At 41.2% G+C, this 26,750-nt stretch overlaps 1 protein-coding gene across 1 annotated transcript in view; it reads right to left on the bottom strand.

Moving 5' to 3' along the window:
• The window catches only part of PARVA (parvin alpha), an 87,391-nt gene that overhangs the window by 25,944 nt on the left and 34,697 nt on the right, over window positions 1-26,750 (bottom strand). Inside the window, exons 2-4 of the mRNA XM_024196860.2 lie at window positions 3,423-3,512; window positions 3,253-3,323; window positions 2,037-2,139 (exon numbers count right to left, since the gene is read on the bottom strand). Coding sequence (XP_024052628.2) covers window positions 2,037-2,139; window positions 3,253-3,323; window positions 3,423-3,512 — 264 coding nt within the window. The remainder of the gene's footprint in view (window positions 1-2,036; window positions 2,140-3,252; window positions 3,324-3,422; window positions 3,513-26,750) is intronic.

Raw genomic sequence — 26,750 nt, 5'->3', positions numbered from 1 at the left:
TATGTGTATAGACAAGGACTTTAATTAATTTAATGCACAGTAGGTCTGTGTAATGAGAAAATGGCACAAACATATTTTCAAGTTTAGTGATGATTAAAGATATTTTATCAACCCAATTTTAACAAAATGTATTGGTTAATTTAAATAGTGTTCTTTCATCCATAATTTATGAAATTATCTAATAATTTGGATGTGCATAAGGGTTTAGATGACTGTATGATTTCCATCCATAAATATAATTTCCAATCCTGAAATATCTGAATGCAAAGTTTTTACTGAGCAGAAATTTGTCAGAAGCAATTGTTATTTAAAAAAAAAGATAAATATTGCTATTAATAATATTTATCACTCCTATGCTGTAGTTCTTTTCATGTGCAAATTGCTTTATCAACATTAATTGATTAATCCTCACAACATTCCTGTGAAGTAGGCAAGTATAATTATCCACATTTTACAGTTTTAGAAACTGATACAGTGAAATTAAGTACAGAGAAAATAAGTGGCTTGACCAAGAGCAAAAATTATAACCCAGGAGCTTCTGACTCCCAGTCATTGCTCTGAATGTTTCATCCTAAACTCTCACATTGTATTATCAATGGAGACGTAATTTCAAAACAAACTTATTGAAGGTGCTTTTGAAATTGATAGTAAGCAATGGGAAAAAATCCAATGGGCCCAATTGTCCGAATTCAGGAATAACTGTACTGATGTCAGTGGAACTGCACAGGTGTAAGGAAGAGCAGAATCAGGCTCCATTACCATTATTAGCAAAGACAATGCTTGATAATGTTTTGTTAAACTGCCAGGCTCCTCCCAACCACTGATTAACAGTTAAAGATAATTTAGCAATAAAACCACCCTGATACCACCACCACAAAAAAAAACACTTAATCGCCCATCAGTTTAGTTTCACAAAAGAAATATTCAGCTTGTGAGTTTAACTTGCGTCCATTGACGTAAATGGCAAATCTTCCAAAGGGAGAAGGCATGGAGCCTAACAGCCCACTCCTGCAAGGATCCACATGAAGTCAATGGGCCTCTTGCATGAGCACCGGGAGATCCGGGCCTTAAATCTTCATAGGGCTGATCCAAAGCCTGTTAAAGTTGGTGGAAGGATTCGTACTGACTTCAACAGGCTCTGGATCAAGCCCAGGTAAATGAAATATTAATATCTATAGTAAATTAATTAGATTGTGTCTGATGTATGTTTTTGGATTGCACAGAAGTCAGTGGGGCTCTGCCCACATGGATCCAATACAGGAACAGAGCTATATTAATTGAATCACGATGTGTTCAATTTCTTAATCATTCATAGAGGCAAAATCTCTTTATGGACCTGGTCTGCCTGACCATTATTAGAACTGCTCATAGAATGTTTCAAGATAAGTTTCAGATACTGGATTTTACTGTAATCACCAAGAAAGTGGCTTCCAAGCCAACAGTTAAGTTACATGCCAGCTCTGCTTTCATAGTCTTTTCTTTCTCCCTTTCTCAGTTGAAGCTCAGTTTGCAGCCCACTGGGTATCATTACCTCACTAACATTAAATCAGACCTCAAATCAGATAGAAACTTCAACTTTCCAGAGGGACTTTGAGATTTGAATAAACTAAACTATGGAACCAGCACAGATTAAAAACATCCACCATTGTAATGGAAATACCCTCGCTTTCAAACTTGGTTTCCACTTGTCACATAGTTGAGTTTCTACAGCACACATGCAGATAATACATTTAATTGGAGAGAGATTTGCTGCCAAGACTAGAACCCTGCCTCCAGCACCCCAGGTATGCATTATATTCTTTTTATCAACTATAGTGTAACACACAATACAATGTAGTTGCGAAAACTGTGCTTTCTCTATACTACAGGATACAGCCTATTGCTCAAGGGTCTTAGAACACTGGGCTATTTTTATATCATTTTAGTGCAACAAATGTAAAATGATACCAAGCCTCTTCTAACTAGGAACTAGGAAGTGGCCCACTTCTTGAAAGTGCACCAACAGCATGCATATATATACATATATAGTTTCTTACCAAATAATTTCTGTAATACTTGTCCATCATACATGTCTTCAGCAAGGTCTTTCACAATGATCCTTTCTCCTACCAATACATCATTAATCCAGTCAATTAATACCTATATGAGGAACACAAAATTTGTCAGGATTCTGCATTGTGTATTTACAATGTAAAACATATGTCATTTTATACAACGACAGCAAACACTCAGCAAAGAGCACCAGTGCTGCAATGGCAAATGGTGTGGAGGGGATAAGAAATTTTTGCTGGTTACACCAATGGTGATTGAGTGCATGACACAGAGGAGATATTGATCTAACCCTTCTTGGAAGGAAGGGTCAGGGTAGCACAGAGCTCTGAATATGGGACTAATGCAAGCCCTTTTAGGCCAATGCTTTTTCATTGATTTCAATGGGCTTTGTACCAGGCCCCTAGTGACAGGAGAAAGTTACTGAAGTCAGCCTCTAAAAAAGCTACTTACTGATGCTCCTGGCATAAGATAGAGAAAGGAGCTACAGAGGAAATCAGAGCAGTCTTATGATTAGAGGGGGATTGGGATTCAGGACTCCTGGGTTCTATCCTAGACTCTGCTACTAGCTTTGTACCATTGGGTAAATCACTTAACCGCTTTGTACCTCATCTAAAAATTGATACTTTACCTACTGAATTAGAACACGTGCTGTCGTATTTTGAGGTTCAACCCAAACCAGCAAGAACTTGTGTCACCACCTGCCCTGTAACTCTGGGTGCCTTAAATGCTGTGCTGCTGTGGCTCACAGCCCAGACACCAACAGCCAGCACACACTTCCCTGAGTGTCTGTGTACTGTGAAGTCCTGGTTTAGTGCTTTGACCCCAGCAACCTGCCTACAACAAAGCAGTCCCACCCTGGCTTCTACCAACCTGGGTTACTACTTGCAGGGTGGCCCCAACACACTCCCAGTCCCAAATTTTACCAAAACTGCCTGCTTGGTCTCCTGTATTTGTCTACTGGCTGTTGGTGTCAGGGCTGCGAGCCACAGCAGCAACGCATTTAAGCACCCAGAGATACAGGGCAGGCGGTGACACAAGCCCTCACTGGTTTGGATTGAACCCCAGAATATCACATGTGCACTGTTGATTGCTCGTACAGTATTCTGAAGTGTTCAGATGAAAGAAGTCAGGTCAAAGGAACAAATAGTTTAGCTTTCTTTTTACAGTGAAATCTGAAAGTGTGTGCATGCTTTCCATTACCTTTATTAGCTCTTGTAATTTGGGGTCACTTCTTGAATTTGGATCAATCATTGTTCGGACTTCATTTTCCTCTATGAGTTTAAAAAAAAGTTATTACAAAAATTATACATTTATAACATTATAGTTTACATCAGGCTCTTATGTTAAGATGTAAAATTATTGTGAATTACCCAGCATCGTGTCCTCAGGATCTAGTTCAAATGGAATTGGACTGAGAGGTAAATTAATGGCATTTATTCCTTCTTCCTGTAGTTCAGACACTAGAAAATGAAAAAGAATAGCTTGGTCAAATTTCAGTCCACTTTTACTTACTATTTCTCTCCTGTTAACAGCTACTTTAATTATATTAATTTATTTGTAAGAACATGAACCCATTGCCTAAGCCTCAGGGCAACAAAAATAAGAGGCACAATCCAACAAAACCTTACTCACATGAGTAGTTCTTACATGAGTAATTACACTGAGGTCAGTGGAACTACCAAGAAGAGTTTGCAGGATCAGGTTCACTCCTTGTCAAGTTTGAAAAGGCTCTGCTTACATTTCTTATGGTTAATGACCTGGTACTTAACACTAACAAACGATTTGGGCTAAATGAAATAATCATTTCCACCAGCTACACTACTTTGATCTGTGATCTTTTCCAGTCTGATGATGAAGCAGAATCAGGACAGGGTGCTCCTGAAGGTACACTCACAGTCCATTAAGAAATGGGGGATGGCACTTTTCTCCCTGAATCAGTACTGATATAGTGCCCCAACACTGTGCTGCTAAAGGTGTTGGCCCAGTTTCTGAGATGTACCCAAAGAGCACTGGACACAACTAGGGGAGAAACAGCAAATGACCGCTTTGCAGCCCCGGTCCTAGGGCTGGCCTGGTCACCAGCACAGTTTTGAACAGGTCTGTTGCCAACATACCTCTAGGGGCTGTTTTACCAGCCAGAGATCACCAGGTTGCCACAATGCTCATGTCAAGATCCCCTTTTCCCCATACATGCTCCTATGCCAGGGCACAGAGATCATAAAGGAGCACTATAACAATCCGAATCCACTGGAGGATTCCCTCAACACTGAAGGAATCATCCACCTGCTGAATCAGCCAGATTTAAGTCTGCTTAGCTCCTGGGGACCACTGCAAATCAGATTAGATTTAAGAACTAGGCCCACTGTCTTTTGGATGAGAAGTAACAAAGTCATCAGCACCTGTGGTCATTAACTTTCCAATGCACTTTCACAAGAACAGGTTGTTACCCGGTTCTCCTGGCCAGAGTTTAATCTGGCTAATTTAATTCTACCTGCCTAAATTCCTCCTGAAGTTTCAACTGGACACAGTATTCCTCGTCCTAAACCAGGGATCGGCAACCTTTGGCTCGCGGCCCGCCAGGATAAGCTGCGGTTCACCGTCCCAGGCCAATGGGGGCTGCGGGAAGCAGCGCGGGCTGAGTGGGAGCCGCAATCGGCCGAACCTGCGGACACGGCAGGTAAACAAACCGGCCCAGCCCACCAGGGTGCTTACCCTGGTAGGCCACGTGCCAAAGGTTGCCAATCCCTATCCTAAACCAATGCGTAGAATTTATGTTTGCAGACAGAGTTGCCATCTTCCACTTCAGAGGTCGCACATTCCAGCTGTGGTCAGTTCAGTTTCAAAAAAAGCTGGGGGCGGGGGGGAGAGGGGAGAGAAGGGGAGAGACAGACAACAGTCAAGAGGTCCCAAATTCTACTCCCAGCCCTGCACTGGGTCTGTGGCCTTGGGCAAATAATTTCACCTCTCTGCTTCAACTTCCTGGGTACAATGGGGCTAATAATACTTACCTACTGACTTCACAGGGAGATTGTGAGCATTGATTTGAAAACATTTATAAAGTGCAAGTATTATTATTGCTCTATCATTTGGGAAATGTTTTGGGGCCCTTTGGAGGAATGGTACTGTATGCATAGGACGATACTATTAAGGCCATAGCAATGATGACTGTTGCAATGCAATGCACCTACAGTCCTCAGCTTAAACCTCTCCAACGCATCATCAGTGATCTACAACCCATCCTGGACAATGATCCCTCACTTTCACAGACCTTGGGAGGCAGGCCAGTCCTCGCCCACAGACAACCCGCCAACCTTAAGCATATTCTCACCAGCAACCATGCACCGCACCATAACAACTCTAACTCAGGAACCAACCCATGCAACAAACCTCGATGCCAACTCTGCCCACATATCTACACCAGCAACACCATCACAGGACCTAACCAGATCAGCTACAACATCACCGGCTCATTCACCTGCACGTCCACCAATGTTATATATGCCATCATGTGCCAGCAATGCCCCTCTGCTATGTACATTGGCCAAACTGGACAGTCACTACGCAAGAGGATAAATGGACACAAGTCAGATATCAGGAATGGCAATATACAAAAACCTGTAGGAGAACACTTCAACCTCCCTGGCCACACAATAGCAGATGTAAAGGTAGCCATCTTACAGCAAAAAATTTCAGGACCAGACTCCAAAGAGAAACTGCTGAGCTCCAGTTCATTTGCAAATTTGACACCATCAGATCAGGATTAAACAAAGACTGTGAATGGCTATCCAACTACAGAAGCAGTTTCTCCTCCTTTGGTGTTCACACCTCAACTGCTAGCAGAGCACCTCACCCTCCCTGATTGAACTAACCTCGTTATCTCCATACTGATTTATACCTGCCTCTGGAAATTTCCATTACTTGCATCTGAAGAAGTGAGGTTCTTACCCACGAAAGCTTATGCTCTCAATACTTCTGTTAGTCTTAAAGGTGCCACAGGACCCTCTGTTGCTTTTTACAGATTCAGACTAACATGGCTACCCCTCTGATACTGTTGCAATGCTTATTACTCTAAAGTGCACAAAAGGAACTTAGAAGAAGATGACATCTTTAATATTAAAATAGTAACTTTACTCCATACTCTTACCCTGCTTGTGTGTGAGTATGTGTGTTATATTTTACACAAATATAGAGTGGCTCTGAGTGGCTATTTTAACAGTAAAATAATGCTGACAATAATAGTTCCTTGGATTATTGGATATTGTCTGAAACTGAAGGCTGAGAACAATGGAGCAATCTAATTTCTCATGTGACTCCACTGAATTTAGAAGAATTACACCAAGGCTGATTTTGACACAGCACGCACAATCTCAGTAATTGTTTATACATAAAGGCAATTGTTTTTTTTAACTGCTCATGTCCCCCTGGAGACAATCACTATTGATTTTATTATCCCATTTGATTTTTATGTTCTAAGGTCTTTATGGGCATAAAAACTTCAGTGAATAAAAGACTTCCACACAGAGACCTCTGTGTACTGAAATCTTTATGCCCATGAAGGATTTCAGCATACCGGTTTCTAGGTAGAAAACTTTATTCACATACATTCTGATAAGGGAGTATAGTGAATAAAATCTGCTAAAGCCAGCTGGCTCCGCTGATCCCTGGCTTCCCCTCCCAGAAGAGCTGGTTGACTACCAGGGTCAGACCAACCAATGAGCCCTACTTGGGCAGGACATATGAGAGGAAGCAGCTAGTTTTTCTTCCTAGCAGGACACAGACGGGGAAACAGTCGAGCAGTCCTCTCCCCATCAGAAGACATTGGCAGAGCTGGCTGATTCCTCAACCAGGAGATTGGGTACACTAGTGCAGGGGTTCTGAAGCTGGGGTCAGGGGGTCACAAGGTTATTACATGGGGGGTCGCAAGTTGTAAACCTCCACCCCAAACCCCGCTTTGCTCCAGCATTTATAATGGTGTTAAATATATTTAAAAGTGTTTTTAATTTATAAGGGGGGTCGCACTCAGAGGCTTGCTATGTGAAAGGGGTCACCAGTAAAGAAGTTTGAAAGCCACTGCACTAGAGCCATATGAGGCAGACTTTTTAACATCTATATGTTCAGTGTTGCACTGCAATATGGTATCAGAGTCTCAGGAAGGTAAGAGCAACCCCCACTCAAACAAACAAAAAAACCCAGCTAATATTAGTCATATGGCTGATGTCTAACCAATTTAATTATGAATAAAATCTGTATGGTTTGGTAATTAACTTCAATAAAGACAGGATTTCACTGATAGGCACTGATCCTGCATATACAAGTGAGTAATCCATTGAACTCAATGACACTATTCACATGCTAAAATTACTCAGATATGTTGTAAATTTGCAATCTTGAGGCTATAGTGTATACCCGCACATGAAATGTGACTCGTCTCTCACTTGTATTGGTTATACACAAGTGTAATTCCAATGACAATGAAGTTACTTCTTATTTTGTGTGCACACACATACACAAACATATAGAATTAATATTGAAATGACCATTCAAAAAAGTACATATCCTGTCAGGTTGTGTGTGCTGAGAGCGAAATGTATTGCATAATATAGCAATGGGGTTTCTAAGAATTTCCATTACAGACCACTACTATATGTTTAGGAGATTATAGCTCAACACAAGAATTCGATTTAGGTTATGGCTTTGCATACCACATAACATTTCAGCGGCGGAGTCCATTTTAAAATTGTATTTTATTAATTTATGTGTTTTAATTAATTTTCATGAAGAATCACTAAAGTAGCTCTAGTACTTTAATAAAAACAGAGGCACACAGGTTTGAGGGAACTTTTGTGATTTAATAGTGACATTTCACAAGTGAACAAGACATAAATTAGCCCAATGTCCTGTAGTATTGTGAGGAAGAAATTAAACCAGAGGAGAGACTGGGGTTTAGAAATGAGATGCTGCTTATGAACAGTGAGGTTTTTGTTTCTTTTAAAGTGTAAAGATTTTTATTACATTCTTAAATACACAGACCTGATTCTCTGACACAAAACAGCTGAGTTATGCCACCCTAGTGGTGCAACACTGCCCTAAAGCCACTGGATCTGACCACTGGAAGATTTCTGCACCCACTCCTCCCAGTCCCATGGCAAAGGAGGCCTGGCTGAAGAAAAGAGAACATAACTAAGGCATCCTGCTCTGCAGCAATCCCCAGATGCCAGAATGGCCCATTGGGATCTTTGACTGCTGGGCTAAAGTAGAACACATCCACCAGGCTCTGCTATTTTACATTGAAGACTGGCTGAGTCATTGGATCAGCATCAGGGCATGAGTGCAAAATGTACATCTACAATGCTGCCTCCTCTGCTGTGGTGATTGCTGCCCAACTGCAGCCAATGATCTAGGCTATCATGGGCTAATTCTCCTCTCAGTTACATTAATGTAAAATCAGGAGTAACTCTACTGACTTCAATGGATTTATGCCAGTTTTATGCTTGTGTAACTAGGAGGAGAGTCAGTCCCTATATTCACAAAGTTGCTTATATGGTCATTGTGCTGGGTGGAGGTCAGGGTTGAATATACTACTGCTGTGAGATCACTGAAGTCAGTGGAGTTACACTTGGCCCAGAGAAATCTCTTCTCATACGGACAGTTTGCAATTCCCAGTTAAAACTCCTGCTAAGGAATGGATAGTTTCCTCCTCAGACTTCTGATTATCCCCCATATGCCAAATTCATTGCTAGAGTAAGTAGGCACTACTCTACAGATATCAGTGGTCAATCAGTTGCCTCCAATTATGCCCACAGTGATTTTGGCCCCAGAGCTGTGGAGCTCAATGGCTTAGATCAACAGCAGCCATCGCAGCTATTTACAGCTGGATAGAGTTCTTAACAGTTTAGAAAATCTAGCATTAGAAGGTCATAAACCTATGTTAACAAATCCACGTGAGTGCTATGAGCCAAATTTTACCCTTTGATGCATGTATCCAACTGCCATTGAAATCAGTGGAAGCTGATGAGCACATATGAAAGTGGAGTACTCCCCGCACAGTTTAAATTGGCTTAATTCCTCTAATACATGCACCCTGTTGCTCCACACAGCATTTATTAGACAGTTTCATTTGGAGTTTTATGTATTTATTTTCTCTGTCGAAAGTATTACACTGTTCTGTTTAGTATGAAGGGTTTTATAGTATTCAGACTTGAAGTCCCTTCTCTTACAATATAATATAACTGAGCTCAGAGATGCAATGTCATTTGATATGCTCTCTGTGGTTTGATATACAGTACATGCTACAAAAGAATCACAGAACAAATATGTCATGAGGTAGCATTAAAAGTGTTCTCCTCTGTATGCTGCAGCTCTTTCTTTCCAGTGTTACCGATTCTGCACTTACAAAATTAAATCAAGTGTCACAAGAACAAAGGCTGGATTCTGGGAGTGTGCCACTGACTTCGCTGGGAGTAGGTTTGGACTCTAATGTTCGAAGAGCTAAAGTTGGAAGGGTTAGTACAACATTGCCAACCTCAAGTGTTCAAAATCATAGGTCAGGTCTCAAACAGTCATGAGGGTGTTTTATTTATCTTAAAAAAAAATAAAATTGGGGTTCTTTTTATTTGCTCTCTAGGGTTTGAGCTTTTAGGGTTCACATTTTCAAGCTTCCTCTATAATTATGAGGGCTAGAAATGTACTTTTTTTTCCTTGACAAAAGCTGAGATTCGGCTGCCGTCACATGATTCCAGGAACTGGGGCTTTACGAAAAAATACCCCAGTAGTAATCATGAGAGTTGGCAACACTGTCAGAGTTCATTCATACTCAGGCTGGTTATAGGCCTCATATGCAGCATGCCTATCTCAAACTATTCTTGCTTGTTGTAGAAATAATTCAAAAACAGTTAGCTGCACAGTTGCCACTGCCAGACTCAGGGTTGCATACACACCCACATACCAAACACGTATGTACCAAATATATACCCTGTGCCCTAAGCTCCGTCCTTAAACTAGAGATGGTCAGAAAACCAGTCAAGTAATTTCAGCTTTTCATGGGAAAGATGTAAATAAATCAAAATGAAAATGTTAGTTTCATTTCAACTTAAAATGTCATTTTGCTTTGGTTTTTGGAAACCAAAAACATTTTGTTTTCCATTTTTGGAGTTTCCTCCTTATCCCCTTTTCCTCTCTTTTTTGGTTTGGAAAAAAGTAAGAAAGTAGGAGAAAATGGGAGGGAAACCTATTTTCTCACTGTTTTCTGATTTTTTTTCCAGTTGAAAAACAGCAAAAGTAAAAAACTTGGTTTCCCCCCACTTTCTCATAGTTTCTTTTTTAAAAACCTTCTCCACTCTTAAATTAACAAGGGAGAGAAGGGTGAGAAAACCACCCCCGGAAAATCCCCAAAGTTTTCAGGAGAGCCCAAATTAAATGGCTCACTTTTCCCTCCTATTCTCCCTGCTGATGTGCAGGTTTTCTGGGGAGCATCTATGGCCCTAGGGGCTCAATCCTGTAAACACCTGTGCATGGGAACAGCTTTGCTTATCTGAGCCATTCCATTGACTTCAAAGTCTTTGCTGGATCAGGCACTAAGAATGCAGTTTTAATGTTTTTTGTTGAAGACTAACAAGTGATAAACAGTCTGGGTCAGATCCTCATCTGGTGTAAATCAACATAGCTCCACTGAAGTCTATGAGGGTTCACTGATTTACATCAAGTGAGGGCCTAGCCCAACAGGGGCCTAATTTTCCTCTCACGTACTCTAGTTTTACACTGATGTGACTCTACTGAAGAGTTACCCCTGACTTACAGTGGTGTGAGAGAAGATCTAGACTCACTAGTGGGGTAGAAGAGAGAGAGAGAGACAGCATATTTTCAAAATGACAAAATTAATATTTACAAATTATACCATTTGTTCAAGCAAACTGGTATAACTTGTTTATGGATCATTCAAAACATTACATCCTACCAGTACAGGGACACGTTATCAACCCACACAGGGAAAAGAAAAGAACAATCTACAATGTTAGCACCTAAATTTCTTGCATGGATAATTCACTTGATATATATTTTGGCAGCTCAACCTTAATTTGGAGACAAAAGAAACCCACACAAAAGACAGCAAGTGTACAATGAATCCACATTACATATGGTACTGAAATGATGCAGTGAATATGTAGATGTTTACATGTTAGCAGAGTATGACATGGCATCCACCAGAAATTTGATATTCACAGCAGAAAACAGCATAAGCATACACAAAGGGGCCTTTTTATATGGGGATCATGGTTAAAAGTGTTTTCAGAACATAAACCTTAAGTTGTAAATGTTACTCCCCATTCATTCTCAAAGACATAACAAATGAGGGAAGAAAAGCAGAGATATACTTGCAGTTGAAAATGTTTTTCAGGAAATGATCTGCACAGGAATATCATTCTCATTCCATTAACTGCTGACTCCAAGCCAACCATTTGTAAAAGTAAATATGCAAACTGGGCTACAACGTGTCTCACTTTAATGTTCCTGCATTAATAACCACTCTCTAAAAAGGATCCATTTTCTTTGGATGTTTAATTTCTCCATTAAACAAAACCTAGCAGAAAAGACGTGTGGGTGGTGGGGGAGAGAATCCTACAATTTAATTCTCTTGTATATAGTACAAATTAATTGAACTTTTCTTAGATGTCTAAAGCTATTCAGTGGTACTTAAATACTTTGTTTGATGGTATCTGACTTCCCCCATGCAATAAATAGAAAAAACACAGATTACACATCATGAATAAGAGAACTTATGAAGGATCAAAGGACTCCTTACAAAATCACTTGTACTTTTCCTTAACCATGTGACACTCAGCCCCACTAAACTTTGCATGCTTCCAAATTTCTGTTTGGGATAAAGGACCCTTCTCAGCATTCCCTTGTGATTTATAACAGGTAAGAAATGATGCAGTGTCAATCTAATGTAGGTGCCAATGATTCCATTCATTCCTTTGGAGTCTCTCAACACATCTATTAAAACATGTCATCTCATGTACGGGTTTTCAATATGCTTGAAAAAAAACGTGAGGTGGGGTAGGGAAGATAGGTAGATAAGAACCAAATTACTTTTTAATCCCCCCCCCCCGCCCCCAAAGGACAAATAGTACCAATCAGAAATTTTACGACTGCTCCAGATTTCTATCAGAACATACCATGACTAATAAAGTGTCTGGTCTAGATGGAAGCTCCTGGAAATAGCCTCAATTTTTAATGCCTTGTTGGCTCTTACGCAATTCAGCAGTGGCAGGGGACAGATGTAAGTTATTATTTGGTCTGCTAGTGATACCACTGCATGAAAAATTAATGTCATAATCGAGACAAATCTATTGCCAAGTAGGACTTATAGTTCTCACTATGCTGCAAGCCACATCCACTCAGAACTTCATGGTGACAGCAATGATAGAACTCACATCCGCTCCCCAAAAGCATAGGCTTCTACCACTTGAGCTAAAAGAAAATCTCAGGTAGCCGCCTGCAGTATAGAGTCATAAACAGAGTCAGGAGCAGCCAATAGATGGCAGCCAGTTCATTACACTTACACTATTTGGTTTCCAAAAACTGAGTGAAATTGGGGGGGTGGGGAGAGTTTATTTTATGGGATTGATTTTCCCCTAATGTTCTCTGAATTACCAAGCAATTTATCCAACATCAACAAGAAGCGTTCATGCAAAAAAGACAAAACCAAAGATTTGTTCCAAGAAGTCTTTTCCAGTTCAAAAAGTTCTGTCTATTCCTCAGAGAAATCACAAAAATAGTTCTCAGGAATGTAAGGGCACACATTTGTTCTACTAGTAGCGTGACAATGATTTGCTGAATCTATTGCTCATTTCTCCTTGTGTACACAAGCCTCGTTTTCTGAAAGAGAAAAAGTAATGTTAACCCTACTATATTCCCATCATCTGCCTCACTTTTTTTTCCAAGTGGATTTAGGGAAATGATTGCATATATGTTACATTTGCAAGGGAACTAAAGTTCCTTTTCCAAGACAAATACATAGTGTTTGCACAAAACAGGACTGTAGTTCTGAAATTGCAGCTCCTGGAGCTGCTTCTATCATAATGGACAAACATCTGGTGGTGTTCAAGAAACGTCTTCTTGACAGAAGACCAGGAGTTATGTAGAACTTCCAGATATTTTTACAACCAATGGGAACAAAACAAACACACTTTTCTGCCATGAGGGTCTTCAAGTTCTTCTCCTTTGTGATTTCTTTGGTATAAAGTTAACCATGATTAAACAGGTGGATGATACCAAACTGGAGGAGTCTCAAACACAAAGGAAGATAGGATCAATGTGACCTGGAGAGATTAGAACAGAGAAGGATACAGCAGACAGGTGTGATTTATTATTAGTAGCCTGCTACACATGCTTATATCCTTCACTCGTCCTTCGTCTAGTTGAACATCTAACTGGGGTCTCACGTTTCAGCAATATGATCCCCTTAAATGGGCACCCATTAGTGGACTTACGTTGTGCATCAAGTTTTAAAAATCACTTTACATGCGTTTAATTTTTGTAAAATGTAATATTTTTGTGTAATCTCCTGTGACCTGCCTGCTCTCTACAATTCTCTGGAGAGTCAGGACCTACAGTTTGGGAATCATGATCTCAGACAAGCCACTATGTTTGAAGATACTGAATTAACTGCCATGTGCTGATGGGAAGAATATATGTATTGGTCTCTTCCTTCTCATCCTTCTCAGGGTAATTCAATATGAGATCCTGCCTAACAAGTTAGTTCCTGTTTCAAAATTCTTAGTTCAGGCAACTGGTGACTTTTCTTCCACCTCACTGTCACTGCCATTTATTCTTATTTACATAGCCTAAGTGCTTCAGGAATTCCCAATTTGATTTTTTATTTTCTTACAGCCAGCAGGTTCTATAACCCATTAACACTTTCTGAATCAACCAGACTTTAGGATTCTGTTTTGTAATTTACAAGAAAAGTACATGTCTACATGTTTTAATGTGAGAGAGGTAACATGTAGTGTCTATCAAAGTATGTTCATTTTAAGGCCCAGAAACCTTGACAGTGTCCTTTTAGATAGGAAAGCCATTGGAAACCTGCATGTTCATAAACCAAAGACAGATTATAAGCAATTATTACTGTAGCTTCATTGTTGAGAGGCCATGCTGCCTAGTGGTTAGAACAGTGTACAGGGAGTCAGGTATTCTGGGCTCTATTCTTCTTTGCAGCATTGGACATCTTTACTCTTCCGCAGAAGAGGCATAATACTACTTACCTTTGGCACAGTGGCTCAGTTAATGTGTGTATAGTTAGAGCATTCAGTTCCTTTAATGAAGGGTGCTGCATTAGTGCAAGATGTTGTTAAGAGTAGTATACAGAAAGTATGTAACTTAAAATGTAAAAAATGTTGGAGCATGTGTTAAAAGATGATGATACAGAAATACCTCTACTAAGGACTCAATTGCTTTATACACCTGACAAGGCCAAGAATGCCTCATTTTCAGTTGTCTTTTTGGTGCACTTTGTGAAGAAATCCAAAGTTTGTAAAAACTCATAAGAGAAAGCAGCATGTCAGAACTGAGCTAGAATCTCATTAGCTGGGAATTTCCCTGGCACAAAGGAGCCCTCATCCAGCATAGCTCCCACCCTTGTAGTCCACAAGCTAAGGAGCATTTCAGGGATTGGAAGGGCATGGCAGGAGCACATTAGGGCTCCGGCAATTCCTGGCTAGTGGAAAGCCCCTTGAGGGCCCTAGTCATATGACATAGATTAGAACAGCCAAGATGCTCTCTAATTTATGCCCCAGCTGTAGAACCAGCTCCAGAAATCAGGGAGCTGCAGCTAGATCTTTTGTGTTCCCCTCCTTCACAGCTATACCTAATGTGTACTAGCCACAGCTGAGACTCTGGGCCAGCAGTTCTCAACCCACGGGCCACATGTGGCACAATTACCACACAGCTGCAGCCCAGCTCAGCTGTGTGCTAAAGGCCGGCCCATGTGCTAGGGTTCGCCAGGTTCCCGGCTGCCTGGCGCGGCACAGTCAGGGACCCGGAGTCTGGGGCAGCCGGCCCACCTGGCGGGGGCAGGGGCCAAGGGTCAGGGCAGCCAGCCCATCCCGCAGGAGTGGAGGCCCGGGGTCATGGCAACTAGCCCTCCCCACGGGATCCAGGGCTCCCAGTCGGCCCCGCAGGTCCGGGGCGGACAGCCAGACACGCTCGCATGGCTCGGTTCCGGGGTCAGGGTCCAGGTTGCCACTGCCCTGCCACCCAGCCCCTGCAGCCCACGTAACACATTGTGGGCTGCATATGCGGCCCACAATGTGTAATAATTTGAGAACCACTGGTCTGGGCCATTGTTACTCTTTTCAATCAGTAATAAGGTTTTTATGCTTTGCTTTTAAAATTAAACTGAAAATTTAAAAAGAAGATGTTCTCAGAAAACTTGGAGGCAGAGCAAGGTGCAAGTGGTACAGCTGGGAAACCAATACAAGAGTCCAGGACCCTGGCCTGGGGAAACTGAGTTACTCTTCAATTAATAGAGGGAATGAGCCAGCACTTCCCATTTTAACCTCTCAACACACTTTACCAAAAAGTTAATTAATTTAGCTTCAACATCCCAGGGAAGTAGGAAATTATTACTATGCCCCTTTTACAGATGGGAGAAAGTGATGCACAAAGAGATTAAGAGATACATTTTGAGTTGGGTCAAGACTCAGCCTCCCTGTCTGGGGAGATAATCTGTACCCGTAGAAGGGAAGCTGGGCATTTAAAAATCTATCCCTAGTGACACAGGAATAGCAACCAAACCTCTTGATTCCCATCCCGGTCCTATGCCATAATCACGAGACCATCCTACCTCCTACATCTCAGCTCTGGGAATTTTCATCATGCCCTATGAATCGCTCTTCATAAACCCTTCATAAATCCTCTTGTGCATTCCCAATCTGCAGTCATTTCTTTCTAAACCCAACCGCCTGCTCTAACCTCCAGTTGCCTCTTCCCAGGGAAGTGGTGTACTGGTGTTATTTGTTTGAGTACAGTATTAGCATGTTGTTAAATTAGAAAACAAGTGGTACACAATATCAGCAACAGCATTATAGGAAAAAACTGTATTGTGAACTGCACATACTTTGCTGTTGTTCTTTCCAAGATACTTTGAACAAGAAGTAGCTCATACAATCACTTGCTACCACCCATCCAGCAGGGCTATAGCACTAGAAATAGCTACCTACAACATACTGTCTGTTAAATGTACTTCACTCACACGCCTCAATATCCAGCTACTTTTTTCAACATCCAGAGTATTGAGACTCATAGTAACTCTAGTGCAGATTCAAAGTTTTGCCACTTTGCATTGGATGCACATTGAAATCTGAGTAAATAATCTTAAATGGATTTTCCTGTACAGCATTAACACACACTCAGAGGTTTCCGAACATAATTTTCAACCTGCAGATGTTAAAGCCATAAATATTGATTTAATTTCAATAGCAGCTTATTTAAACTGCTTTATGTACCAAAAGGGCTTGTGGATTGAAAACAACAATTACTTACAGCTATTCGTATTAAGAAATATTTAGTAAAGTGAAAATAATACAAAAAACTAAAGTACCCTTTTCCACACAACCCATCTGAAAATCCTCATTTGAAACATGCTTTTGACTAAACTAAACATTTTATCCCCATGTAGAAATTCAGACTCTGAAGTTTATTTCACATTGGTTCAGATATTACTAAGAGCCTGATCCTGCACTCACTGAAGTTAATAGTAACACTTGCATTGACCATCAGTGGGTCTAGAATCATGCCCTAGTTAATATCTCATATTGTAGAAATATTTTAGACCCAGAATAACATTTGAAATGAACAAACTACAATATTGTCTTCCACTGTTAACTGGTGGGAGCTTCACAATGCAAAGTTTGACCAAGGCAACAGGACACTAATCACCCGCCCTCAATTTTAAAATATTAGAAAACAAAAATTAACACCCCTTACAAAAATATAAGCGCAGAAAGTAATACTCAGACACCATAGAAATCAACATGAAAAACAATGACGAGTAGTGTAGGATCTCCTACCTTTAGGGCAAAGGGCTCCACAGCCCATTGTACACTGTCCAAGTCACCTTCATTTTATCTGCACAAGGAGAACTAGCTGTCTGTAAGGTATTTCAAGTCCCTTTCCTTGTAGGCCCCCTTTTTGTTGCTGTTCTGTGAAGCTGTATTCGTAGCTGTAGAGCTTGTTTTCCAACAGAACGCTCCTGATACATCTCTCAGCTCAGTGCATCACTTCAGAACAAATGACTGACTGCCTATATAATTTAATATGATGCCACATGAGACTCATAGACCATCTGCAAAACAAACTAAATCTGCCTTTCGCAGCTTGGCATGTTGTTGTCTGGAGAGCTAAGATGCAGCTTTGACTATATCTTTTGTTACCTGTCATATGATCGAATGAAAGACTCGAATGGCGTCTGTAAGGCATGTAATTTCATGCAATCTCAGAGTCAAGTTCTAATGCTGAATAACTGGTATTATATCCCTCATACAATTTGGGATAGAACACTGGTTATCCTAAAAGGATGGGGTAGAGCAGAATGGAGACATGGCAACAGGAAATGAAACACCTTGTTTTTTGCCTGCATTGGTTTTGAAAAATCAGAGGTGCAGAATGATAAAAAACTAAAAATGGTTGAAGAGTGAAAATCAACATAAGCAGCCAAATCATTAAAATATATTTCCAGAATTGAGATGCAAGTGTAATATGGTACAAGGGAAGTTCAAATTCCACTCCTACCCACTGTGCCTCTTCTCCATCTATAGGTCCTACTCCCACTGAAATAGATGGCAAAACTCCAACAGGAGGAGGATCAGGCCCTAAAATGGAAACAATCACATACAGAAAGTTGGAAGGCAAGGAGTGAGAATGCATGAGACATCAACAGGACAGTAAAACAACTGGGAAAGGAAAACATATAACTCTCTTCCCCTCTAGGGTGATTGTGGCTTAGTAGAGGACCAGATGAAATAATAATCAGTTTTGACTTGGTGTCAAAACTGAATTGCTATGAAGATATTAAAAAAGGAGCTGTAAAAGTTCCTGAATGCCTGTTTCCACTTGGAGCACAAGGAGGAAATGACAAATGACTGGCTCCATCCTGAGCAGCAGAAAGTGGTTACCTTTCTAGTTTCCATTTACACTTCATAAGAATTACCACTGCCAAAGTCATAAATGGACACCGCGGAGTACTTCTTACTCAGGGTTATTCAGCTGTGCTACAAACCACCACTCACCCTTGGTCCTGGTTCTGAAGTGACCCATCATAGAAAAAATACAATGTACTCTATAAAAGGCTCTTGCATTGCACCCATCACGGTGTAGCCATGGGGGAGCTTTAGGTGAGGCACTTAACTCACATATGTTCCTTAATGAAAACACTGTGGTTGATGGCCTGTTCACTGAGTTCCAGCCTCCCTCCTGGAAGTCCTGCTGCTGTGTAGCCCTCTACAATAATGAGGGCTATCCACCTGGCATACTGCATCAGCACCCGCTTCCTCACAGAGCTTGAAGGTGGGAGTGCTGCCATGTTGAATAACACCAGTTAATTGTGGAAAAAATGGGATGAAATACCAAAAGTTTTCTCGGTCTTTCATCTTTAAAACACTGCTTGTACCTACTGTAGTTCCAGGAGAACCCTGTCTAACTAAACTAATGTACCTGGGTGTAGTTACAGTACTATTCAGTGGGCAAGAATGAGAGCTTTGTAATAACCGAAGTGGGGTTGTTTTCTGAGTGGGATAACATTTGCAGGAGTCTAGTTAGTTAGGAAGTTTAGAATTCATGGTCTGAAGCACATGCTTGGGGGTGGGGAGCAAAGTTTTGTAAGCACACCCTCCTGTCAATCCATTTTCGCTTCCCACAAACAACTTCAAATAGGATTTCACTTCTACTTCCTGTAATCTAGGAGAAATTAATCATTTTATTAGTCTCAGATTCAGAAAATGTGCTTCCGCTTGCCCTAAGCAGAAATCATTGCAGAAAAGAACAGCATATTGGTGAGATTCTTTGGGCCTAGGCTACCCAAACTGTCATAAAGGGATGATTTTCAGCCCCACAATTTTCAGCTTTATGAAAATAGGAAGCTTAGCAAAGGGAGGAGGGAAATTTTTTTCAAGTGGTTTTGGCCATCAATATAGGAAACAATTTAAAGTCAACATGATACTGATAGCTTAATTTGTGAAAATGGATAAATACCATATCTGCCACATAGCACATTAACCCATGTAACAAATAAATACAGAAATAGCACTGCAATGCTTGGTTAAAAGGTTTTGGTTCAGAGAGGAGGAAATTTAATTAAAGCATGTAATGTCAATTACTGTCATTTGTAATTGTATTATGCCTCCCTAGAAATAATACAGACACAGAATTCTAAAGTTACCTGCATGTTTGATGTAAATGAGATAAAATTATCTAGGTCCTGAGAAAATCCAGATAGTAGTAGAAAAAATGCATGTTTGTCTAACCTCATATGTCATAAAATTTGATGATTTATGGACCATCTTTAAATTGTTGATTATATGAGAAGTGATGTGCTTCCAATTTAAACAGATAAGCCAACAAACCCAGCATTTGGCTTCAGAAATTTATGTTTAAAAAACTTGATGTTATGCCAGTATATTTTAAAAATACTAAGCCAAATTCTGTTACATCAATTTGCACCAGTAAATAATTTGGCCTTCTGTTTATATTAATAAAATCTATCAAAAAATTACAGGGCCTGATCCTGGATGCTGTTCTTTCTTCTTTGCTCTACCCTGTACAAAATGGACAGTGAGCTAGTTGTGTGTAGGGAAATCCCTAGGTAACAAAGCCAGAGTAGTCAGCTCTGCCTCACCACCTCTCCCTGCACACTACGCATAAGAGGCATCAGCATCTATACCAGGGGTGGCCAACCTGTGGCTCCGGAGCCACATGTGGCTCTTCAGAAGTTAATATGCGGCTCCTTGTATAGGCACCGACTCCAGGGTTGGAGCTACAGGCTCCAACTTTCCAATGTGCCTGGGGGTGCTCACTGCTCAACCCCTGGCTCTGCCACAAGCCCTGCCCCCACTCCACCCCTTTCCGCCCCCTCCCCTGAGCCTGCCATGCTCACTCCTCCCCCCTCCCTCCCAGAGCCTCCTGCACGCCACAAAACAGCTGATCGGGAGGTGCGGGGAGGGAAGGGGAGGTACTGATCGGCGGGGCTGCCAGTGGGTGGGAGGTGCTGGGAGTGGGGAGGGGAGGGGGAGATGGTGGGGGGACTGCTGATGTGTTACTGTGGCTCTCTGGCAATGTACATTGGTAAATTTTGGCTCCTTCTCAGACTCAGGTTGGCCACCCCTGATCTATACGTAGCTGTTATACAGCACTTTTTCATCCATAGATCTCAAAGAAGGTCAAAGTACCATTATTGCCATTTTAAGATGGGGAAACTGAGACACAGAGTGGTGAAAGGACTTGCCCAAGGCCACCCAAAACACCACTGGTACAGGCAGGAACTGAACCCCAATCCATTGCCCTCTCCACTAGGCCACACTACCTGTCTCACTATTTCATGGAAGTTACTGCAAGTGAACGTTAAGAAGCCTTGAGGTGTCTCTAATTTTTATTAGGAGCCCTGCAACTTGCCATCAGGACTGAAGGGTGAAAAACTGATGGAAAGTCCCCCATACTCTACCACTCCCAAGCATCCCTACTGCTGCACCCTGGAGGACGATACTTTCCTTAACACTATAGTATTACGAAGTGTGGTATTTAAAACGCAACAGAATAATATAAGAGAAGCTGCTGTTGTTTTTAAACTAAAAGCCAGTCAGGCTATTTCTTATAGTCTCTAAGTCCTCTGTATTGTGTCTGTATTTCTTATAGTCTCTAAGTCCCCTGTATTGTGTCTGTCAAACTCCCCTTCAGGGATTTTAAGGGTGCGTAGATCACAAAAAGATGCAGATTCACTTAAAAATATCTGAATCTAATCTACTTGAATGGAAAAAGACAGGAATCTTGTCAAAGGGGAAAAAAGAACACACACTGTACAAATAAGGAGAAGCAAGAGGCTAAAATGACCCTTTCATAAAGAAAGCTGCCTCAGTGGTCTCATAGACCCTGCTCTGCTGACAGTAGAGTGTTGTGCCCTCTAGCGCCACACCCTGGAATATCTCTTCTTGCTGCTAACATATCCCTTCTCCCAGGGAGGGTGGGGGAGCAGATGGTGTAAAACCTGCCATGGTGGTTTTATGAGTTCCAGTAGGGTTGGTTTAAAGTTATTTTGCATCATTCTAGCAGCCAGTGCAAAGGGCCCTTAAGCACCGTCAAGAATCTGGCCTAGAAAACACAATGTGCTAGATATTCAAAATTCTCTTCACAATAGCTAAGAGTGAAAGGATAGGGTAGCATTTTCAAAAGCTCTCAACAAAACTCAGATTTCAATGGGATAAAAGTCAGGCCAACATTGAGGGCTTTGGAAAAACCCATTTTCACCGGGAATCGTAAGAGGGGGGTCAAATCCATGCATGAATCATACTGAAACAGATTAGCATTTTACAAAAAGGAGTGGACAATTGTCAGGGTTGTATTTTTAGAAGTGCAAATATAACAAATCTTCAAAGAAAATGTAGGGAAAATGGCAAGTGTTACATTGGCAAGTATCATTCAAGCTCAGCAATTCTAGAGGACTGAAGCCCAGGACAGCAAAACATTAAGAACAACAGATTGGCCATACTGGGTCAGACCAGCGTCCATCTAGCCCAGTATCCTGTCTTCCAACAGTGGCTGATGCCAGATACTTCAGAGGGAATGAACAAAACAGGGCAATTTATAGAGTGATCCATCCCCTATCGTCCAGACCTGGTTTCTGGCGGTCAACAGTTAAAGGACAATGGGTTGCGTCCCTGACCATCTTGACTATTAGCCATTGATGGAGCTATTTTCCATGAACGTACCTAATTATTTTTGAACCCAGTTATACTTCTGGCCTTCTCAACATCCCCTGCCAACAAGTTCCACAGGTTGACTGCACACTCTTGCAGGAGTAATTTCTTGTGTGTTTTTTTATTTTAAACAGCTGCTGCCTATTCATTTCATTGGGTGACCCCCTTCATTCTTGTGTTATGTGAAGGAGTAAATAACACTTCCTTATTCACTTTCTCCACATCAGTCATGGTTTTATAGACCTTTATCATATGTCCCCTTATTCATCTCTTTTCTAAGATGAACGGTCCCAGTCTTTTAAATCTCTCCTCATATGGAAGCTGTTCCACACCCCTATTCATTTTTGTTGCCCTTCTCTGTATGTTTTTCCAATTCTAATATATTTTTTTAGAGATGGGGCAAACAGAACTCCATGCAGTATTCAAGGTGTGGCCATACCATGGATTTATATAGTGGCATTACGATATTTTGTGTTTTATTATCTATCCCTTTCTTAATGGTTCCTAGCATTCTGTTAGCTCACTGAGCAGATGTTTTCAGAGAACTATCCGCAATGACTCCTAAATCTCTTTCTTGAGTGGTAAAAGTTGATTTTGCATGTGTAGTTGGGATTACGTTTTCCACTTTATATTTATCAACATTGAATTTCATTTGCCATTTTGTTGTCCAGTCACACAGTGAGCTCCCTTTGTAACACTTTGCAGTCAGCTTTGGACTTAACTATCTTGACTAATTTTATATCGTCTGCAAACTTAGCCACCTTACTGTTTACCCCATGAAAACTGACCAATTATTCCTACCCTTTGTTTCCTATCTTGTAACCAGTTACTGATCCATGACAGTACCTTATCCCATGATTGCTTACTCTGCTTAAGAGCCTTTGGTGAGAGGCCTTGTCAAAGGCTTTCTGAAAAAGTCCAAGTACACTATATTCACTGGATCACTCTTATCTACGTTTGTTGACCCTCTCAAAGAATTCTAATGGTTTGGTGATGCATGATTTCCCTTTACAAAAGCTGTGTTGACTCTTCCCGAACACAGCCCGTTCATCTATGTGTCTGATAATTCTGTTCTATACTGTAGTTTCAACCAATCTGCTTGGTACTGAAGTTAGACTTAACAACCGGTAGCTGCCAGGATCATCTCTGGAGCCTTTTTAAAAAACTGGCATTACATTAGCTATTCACCACCCATCTGGTACAGAGGCTGATTTAAGGAACAGGTTACATACCTGTTAGTAGTTCTCATATTTGAGTTCTTTCATATTTGAGTTCCTTCAGAACTCTTGGGTGAATACCATCTGGTTCTGGTGACTTTTTACTGTTTAATTTATCATTATATTGTCTACTGAAATAAATTACCACTAACACAATATGATTCACTCATATAAAAAATGACTTCAGATTAAGAGACAGACTCTCAGTGGGTTGACAGACCCACAGCTATGCAATTGTTATTTGCTGTGCCTCTTGCAAAGGTCCACGTGTGAATAAATATATGACAAGACCACCAACTTTCATCTTGCAAGCAGCTTGGGGAGTCTAAACACACAGGATGAAAGAATCTCATTTGTTATTATATTTATATTCACGTCTCCAGGTGCCTTACATCCACAGAGATACTCCCAGTCCTTACCAAAAAATCTGCTCATAAGCTTTTCAACTTGAAATGCTCAACAATATAACTCCCCACTCCAATCCAGTATCTCCCATTGCCTGCTATTAAATCAGGCCATATGCTGGTCTAAAGCTTGACTAACCAGATATACTTATATTGAGAAATGAAGTAGTTTAGAATTATCACTGTTTCATAGGTAAGGAAACTGAGGCACAAAGGGCTTGACTCTGACCTTACTAATGCCAGTGGAAAGGGAGAGAAACTACACTGAAGTCAACAGAGTTCCAATGGTGTAAAACTAGTATGGAGATCAGAATCAGTCCTAAAGAGATTAACTGCCAGATACTGCCACCCTTACTCAAATAAGCAGTATCTTCCTCCAGTGTTACCGTTCCTACTGATTTCAATGGGGCCACTTGCGAAGTAAGGTACTATTCAGTGAGAGTATGTCTAGCAGAATCTGGCACTAGGTAATTTGCTCAGTGTTCGAGATTATGAAAAATTGCAGTGTAATTACTCCTGATTTACACTGGTGTGAGTGAGGTCAGAATCAGGCTCAAGGTCTGTGTGACGCAGCCAGGAATAGAGCCTAAGCCTCTTGACCCTCAGACTTGTACTTGAACAAGACCATCTTTCCTTTCTTGTCCCTTTCTTGTTACTTTCTCTCTGCCTTCCCTTTGTCTCTTTGTTACTTAACTTGGACTCCAATTTCCTTCATCTCAGGATCCTATCTGCTAAACTGCATTATATACTCCACTTCTTTTTTGTTCTCTCTCACTCTCTCTCTAGAATATTACCTAGCTGGCAATAAGTTTCCTGTGAGAGACTACTTTCCTGTCACACAGTAAGCAATTTACTGACAACCACTGTTCCCATACAGTTATGCACCTAGACAGTGAATTGGTTAGCAGTTCCATATGTCAGAGTTGCTAAAGTTTTCTGGAAAATTGTATTACTTTGGGTAAATAAAAAAAGCTAACAGCAGCAGGAAAAAAATCATAAAAATGTAGCCAAATTTGTTTCATCCTGCCTGCATCAGCAAATTTGGTCAATGACCTCTCTATATGAGTCATGCAAGAGCTTTAAAACTTGCAGTGATTTATATATTCAGGATAGGAAGTTCAAGGCTTACATTTTTATTCCCTAACCATACATTATTTCTCTCTACAAACAATTTCTTGATAATTACCTCTGCCCTGAAATATATAGGCATAATTTTTTCTGCTTCATGATGCATATTAACCAAAACCACTCATCTCAATAACAGTCTCTATGTTTTTGGCTGATTGCAGCAGATGTGTAGGATATTCCTGGAACCCTAGCTGGTGGATGCTTTCATTATAGTCTTAGTCATGGAAACAGGCTTCTACCAATAGTGGCATAGTTTGTGAAAAGGTAATTCTGAAAGGAAAAAAAAATCTTTTCATTTTTACAGGGTACCAAAAATAAAAAGTATCTCTTTCCTCTATTCTACAATATTTTAAAAATAAAATAATACTACCGAATAGCTCTTATCATCAGCAGATCTCAAAGCACTTTACAAAGGAAGGTAAGTATTATTATCCCCCTTTTACAGATAGGAAAACTGACTAAGCAGTGAAGTACCTTGGCCAATAACACACAGCAGGCAAGCGGCAGAGATAGAAATAGAACCCAGGTCTCCTTTTGAGTCCCAGTCCAGTCCGTTAGTCATAAGGCCATAGTGCCTCTCCAGGAGGGCTTTCGTTCCCAAACTTAAATTTAGAGTCGCAGAACTTTTGAAGAAGAAAAACCACCAGAATACAAGATAGAAACTAGTCAAACAAAGTCTCTCTCAAGTCACGTGCAGAGAGAATATTTTGTTACCAGTTCGAGCAAAAATAAGCACAAGTGGCTTTTTAGATTATGTGGTAAATATATATAATGCTGCTTTCCTTTCTACCAGACCTAGTGGTTAACTCTCACTAAGGCAACTCTGAATCAAGGATTACCTTGACTTTTGGAGAGTTATATAGATGCTTTATGGAGCCAGTTTGGCTGATTTCATAAGTTTATCATGCTTTTTAACTGATGCCATGTACATTTGGGATTGGGGAGATAGAAGGATGACCCTATGACACACAGTATAAAACTTATACTTGTCCTAAGTATTTGAATACTGAACTCTAACCCCAAAAAGTTTTATGCCAGGGTTCAGAGCACAGAGCCCTTTTAAAGATCAATAGGTAGATTTAGTTTATTGAAAAAAGTGAATGATTCAGTTCTGGAACCTCAAAGGCCGTATAAAGGCAAAAATGAACATGTTTTGTAGAGAGCTGAGCTAAGAAAGTCGTGTTTTTTCTAAACCTTATACGCTGGGGTTTGATTTTGTAAAACCAGGGGCAGATTCAGATCTATTTCCATTTGGTCTGAACCACCATGTTTAGAGAGGAGGAAGTGAGAAATTCAAAAAAAGTATGATGCTTTTATCACCCATAAAAAGCAAAGCAGGTATTCTTTGTTTTGGAAAGTCTCATTCATAGGTTTTGCCAGACCTGGTACGGTTCAGCTTCTGAGTTCTATTTTATTTAAACCATCAAAGTCTAATATAAGGGTGGGGAGAAATGTTACCAGTTTGGGCCCATCTCTAGTTTTAACATCATTCCCTTTCCTTTGTGGACTAGGCATGAGGGAAGCAGGACACCACAGAACAAGGGAAAAAATTAAATTCCCTTTACTATGACTCTGCTGTGCAGGTTATTATCTTTCTACCCCTCTAATTGAACATTTCTCTAGCGACAGAGTAAGTAATTACTGTGTTGATCTTCAGTTGTAACCAGGGCTTTGGAGAGGAGCCCGGAGCTGGAGCGCAGAGCAGCTCCAGAGCCAGGGCCGGCTCCAGGCACCAGGCACCCAAGCTGGTGCTTGGGGCGGCACCTGGAGGGGGGCGGCGGCGCGGCGCTCTGGCCGCCAGGGGGGGGAGAGCCAAGCCCCAGCCGGGGCTCGCCGCCCTCCCCCCAGGGCTCCGGCCGCCCTCCCCCCCCGGCGCCCTGCCCCCGGCGCTCTGGCCGCCGGGGCGGGGGAGAGCCGAGTCCCCCTCGGCGCTCTGGCCGCCCTCCCCCCGGCCACCGGGGGGAGAGCGGCGAGCCCCTGCTGGG

The sequence above is a fragment of the Terrapene carolina genome, unplaced genomic scaffold, assembly GCF_002925995.2.
Source record: "Terrapene carolina triunguis isolate 2854851 unplaced genomic scaffold, T_m_triunguis-2.0 Scaffold96, whole genome shotgun sequence".
In the NCBI taxonomy this organism is placed as follows: domain Eukaryota; kingdom Metazoa; phylum Chordata; order Testudines; family Emydidae; genus Terrapene; species Terrapene triunguis.
The sequence above is the reverse complement of the archived record's forward strand: the minus strand, read 5'-3'. Positions and strand labels throughout refer to the sequence as shown.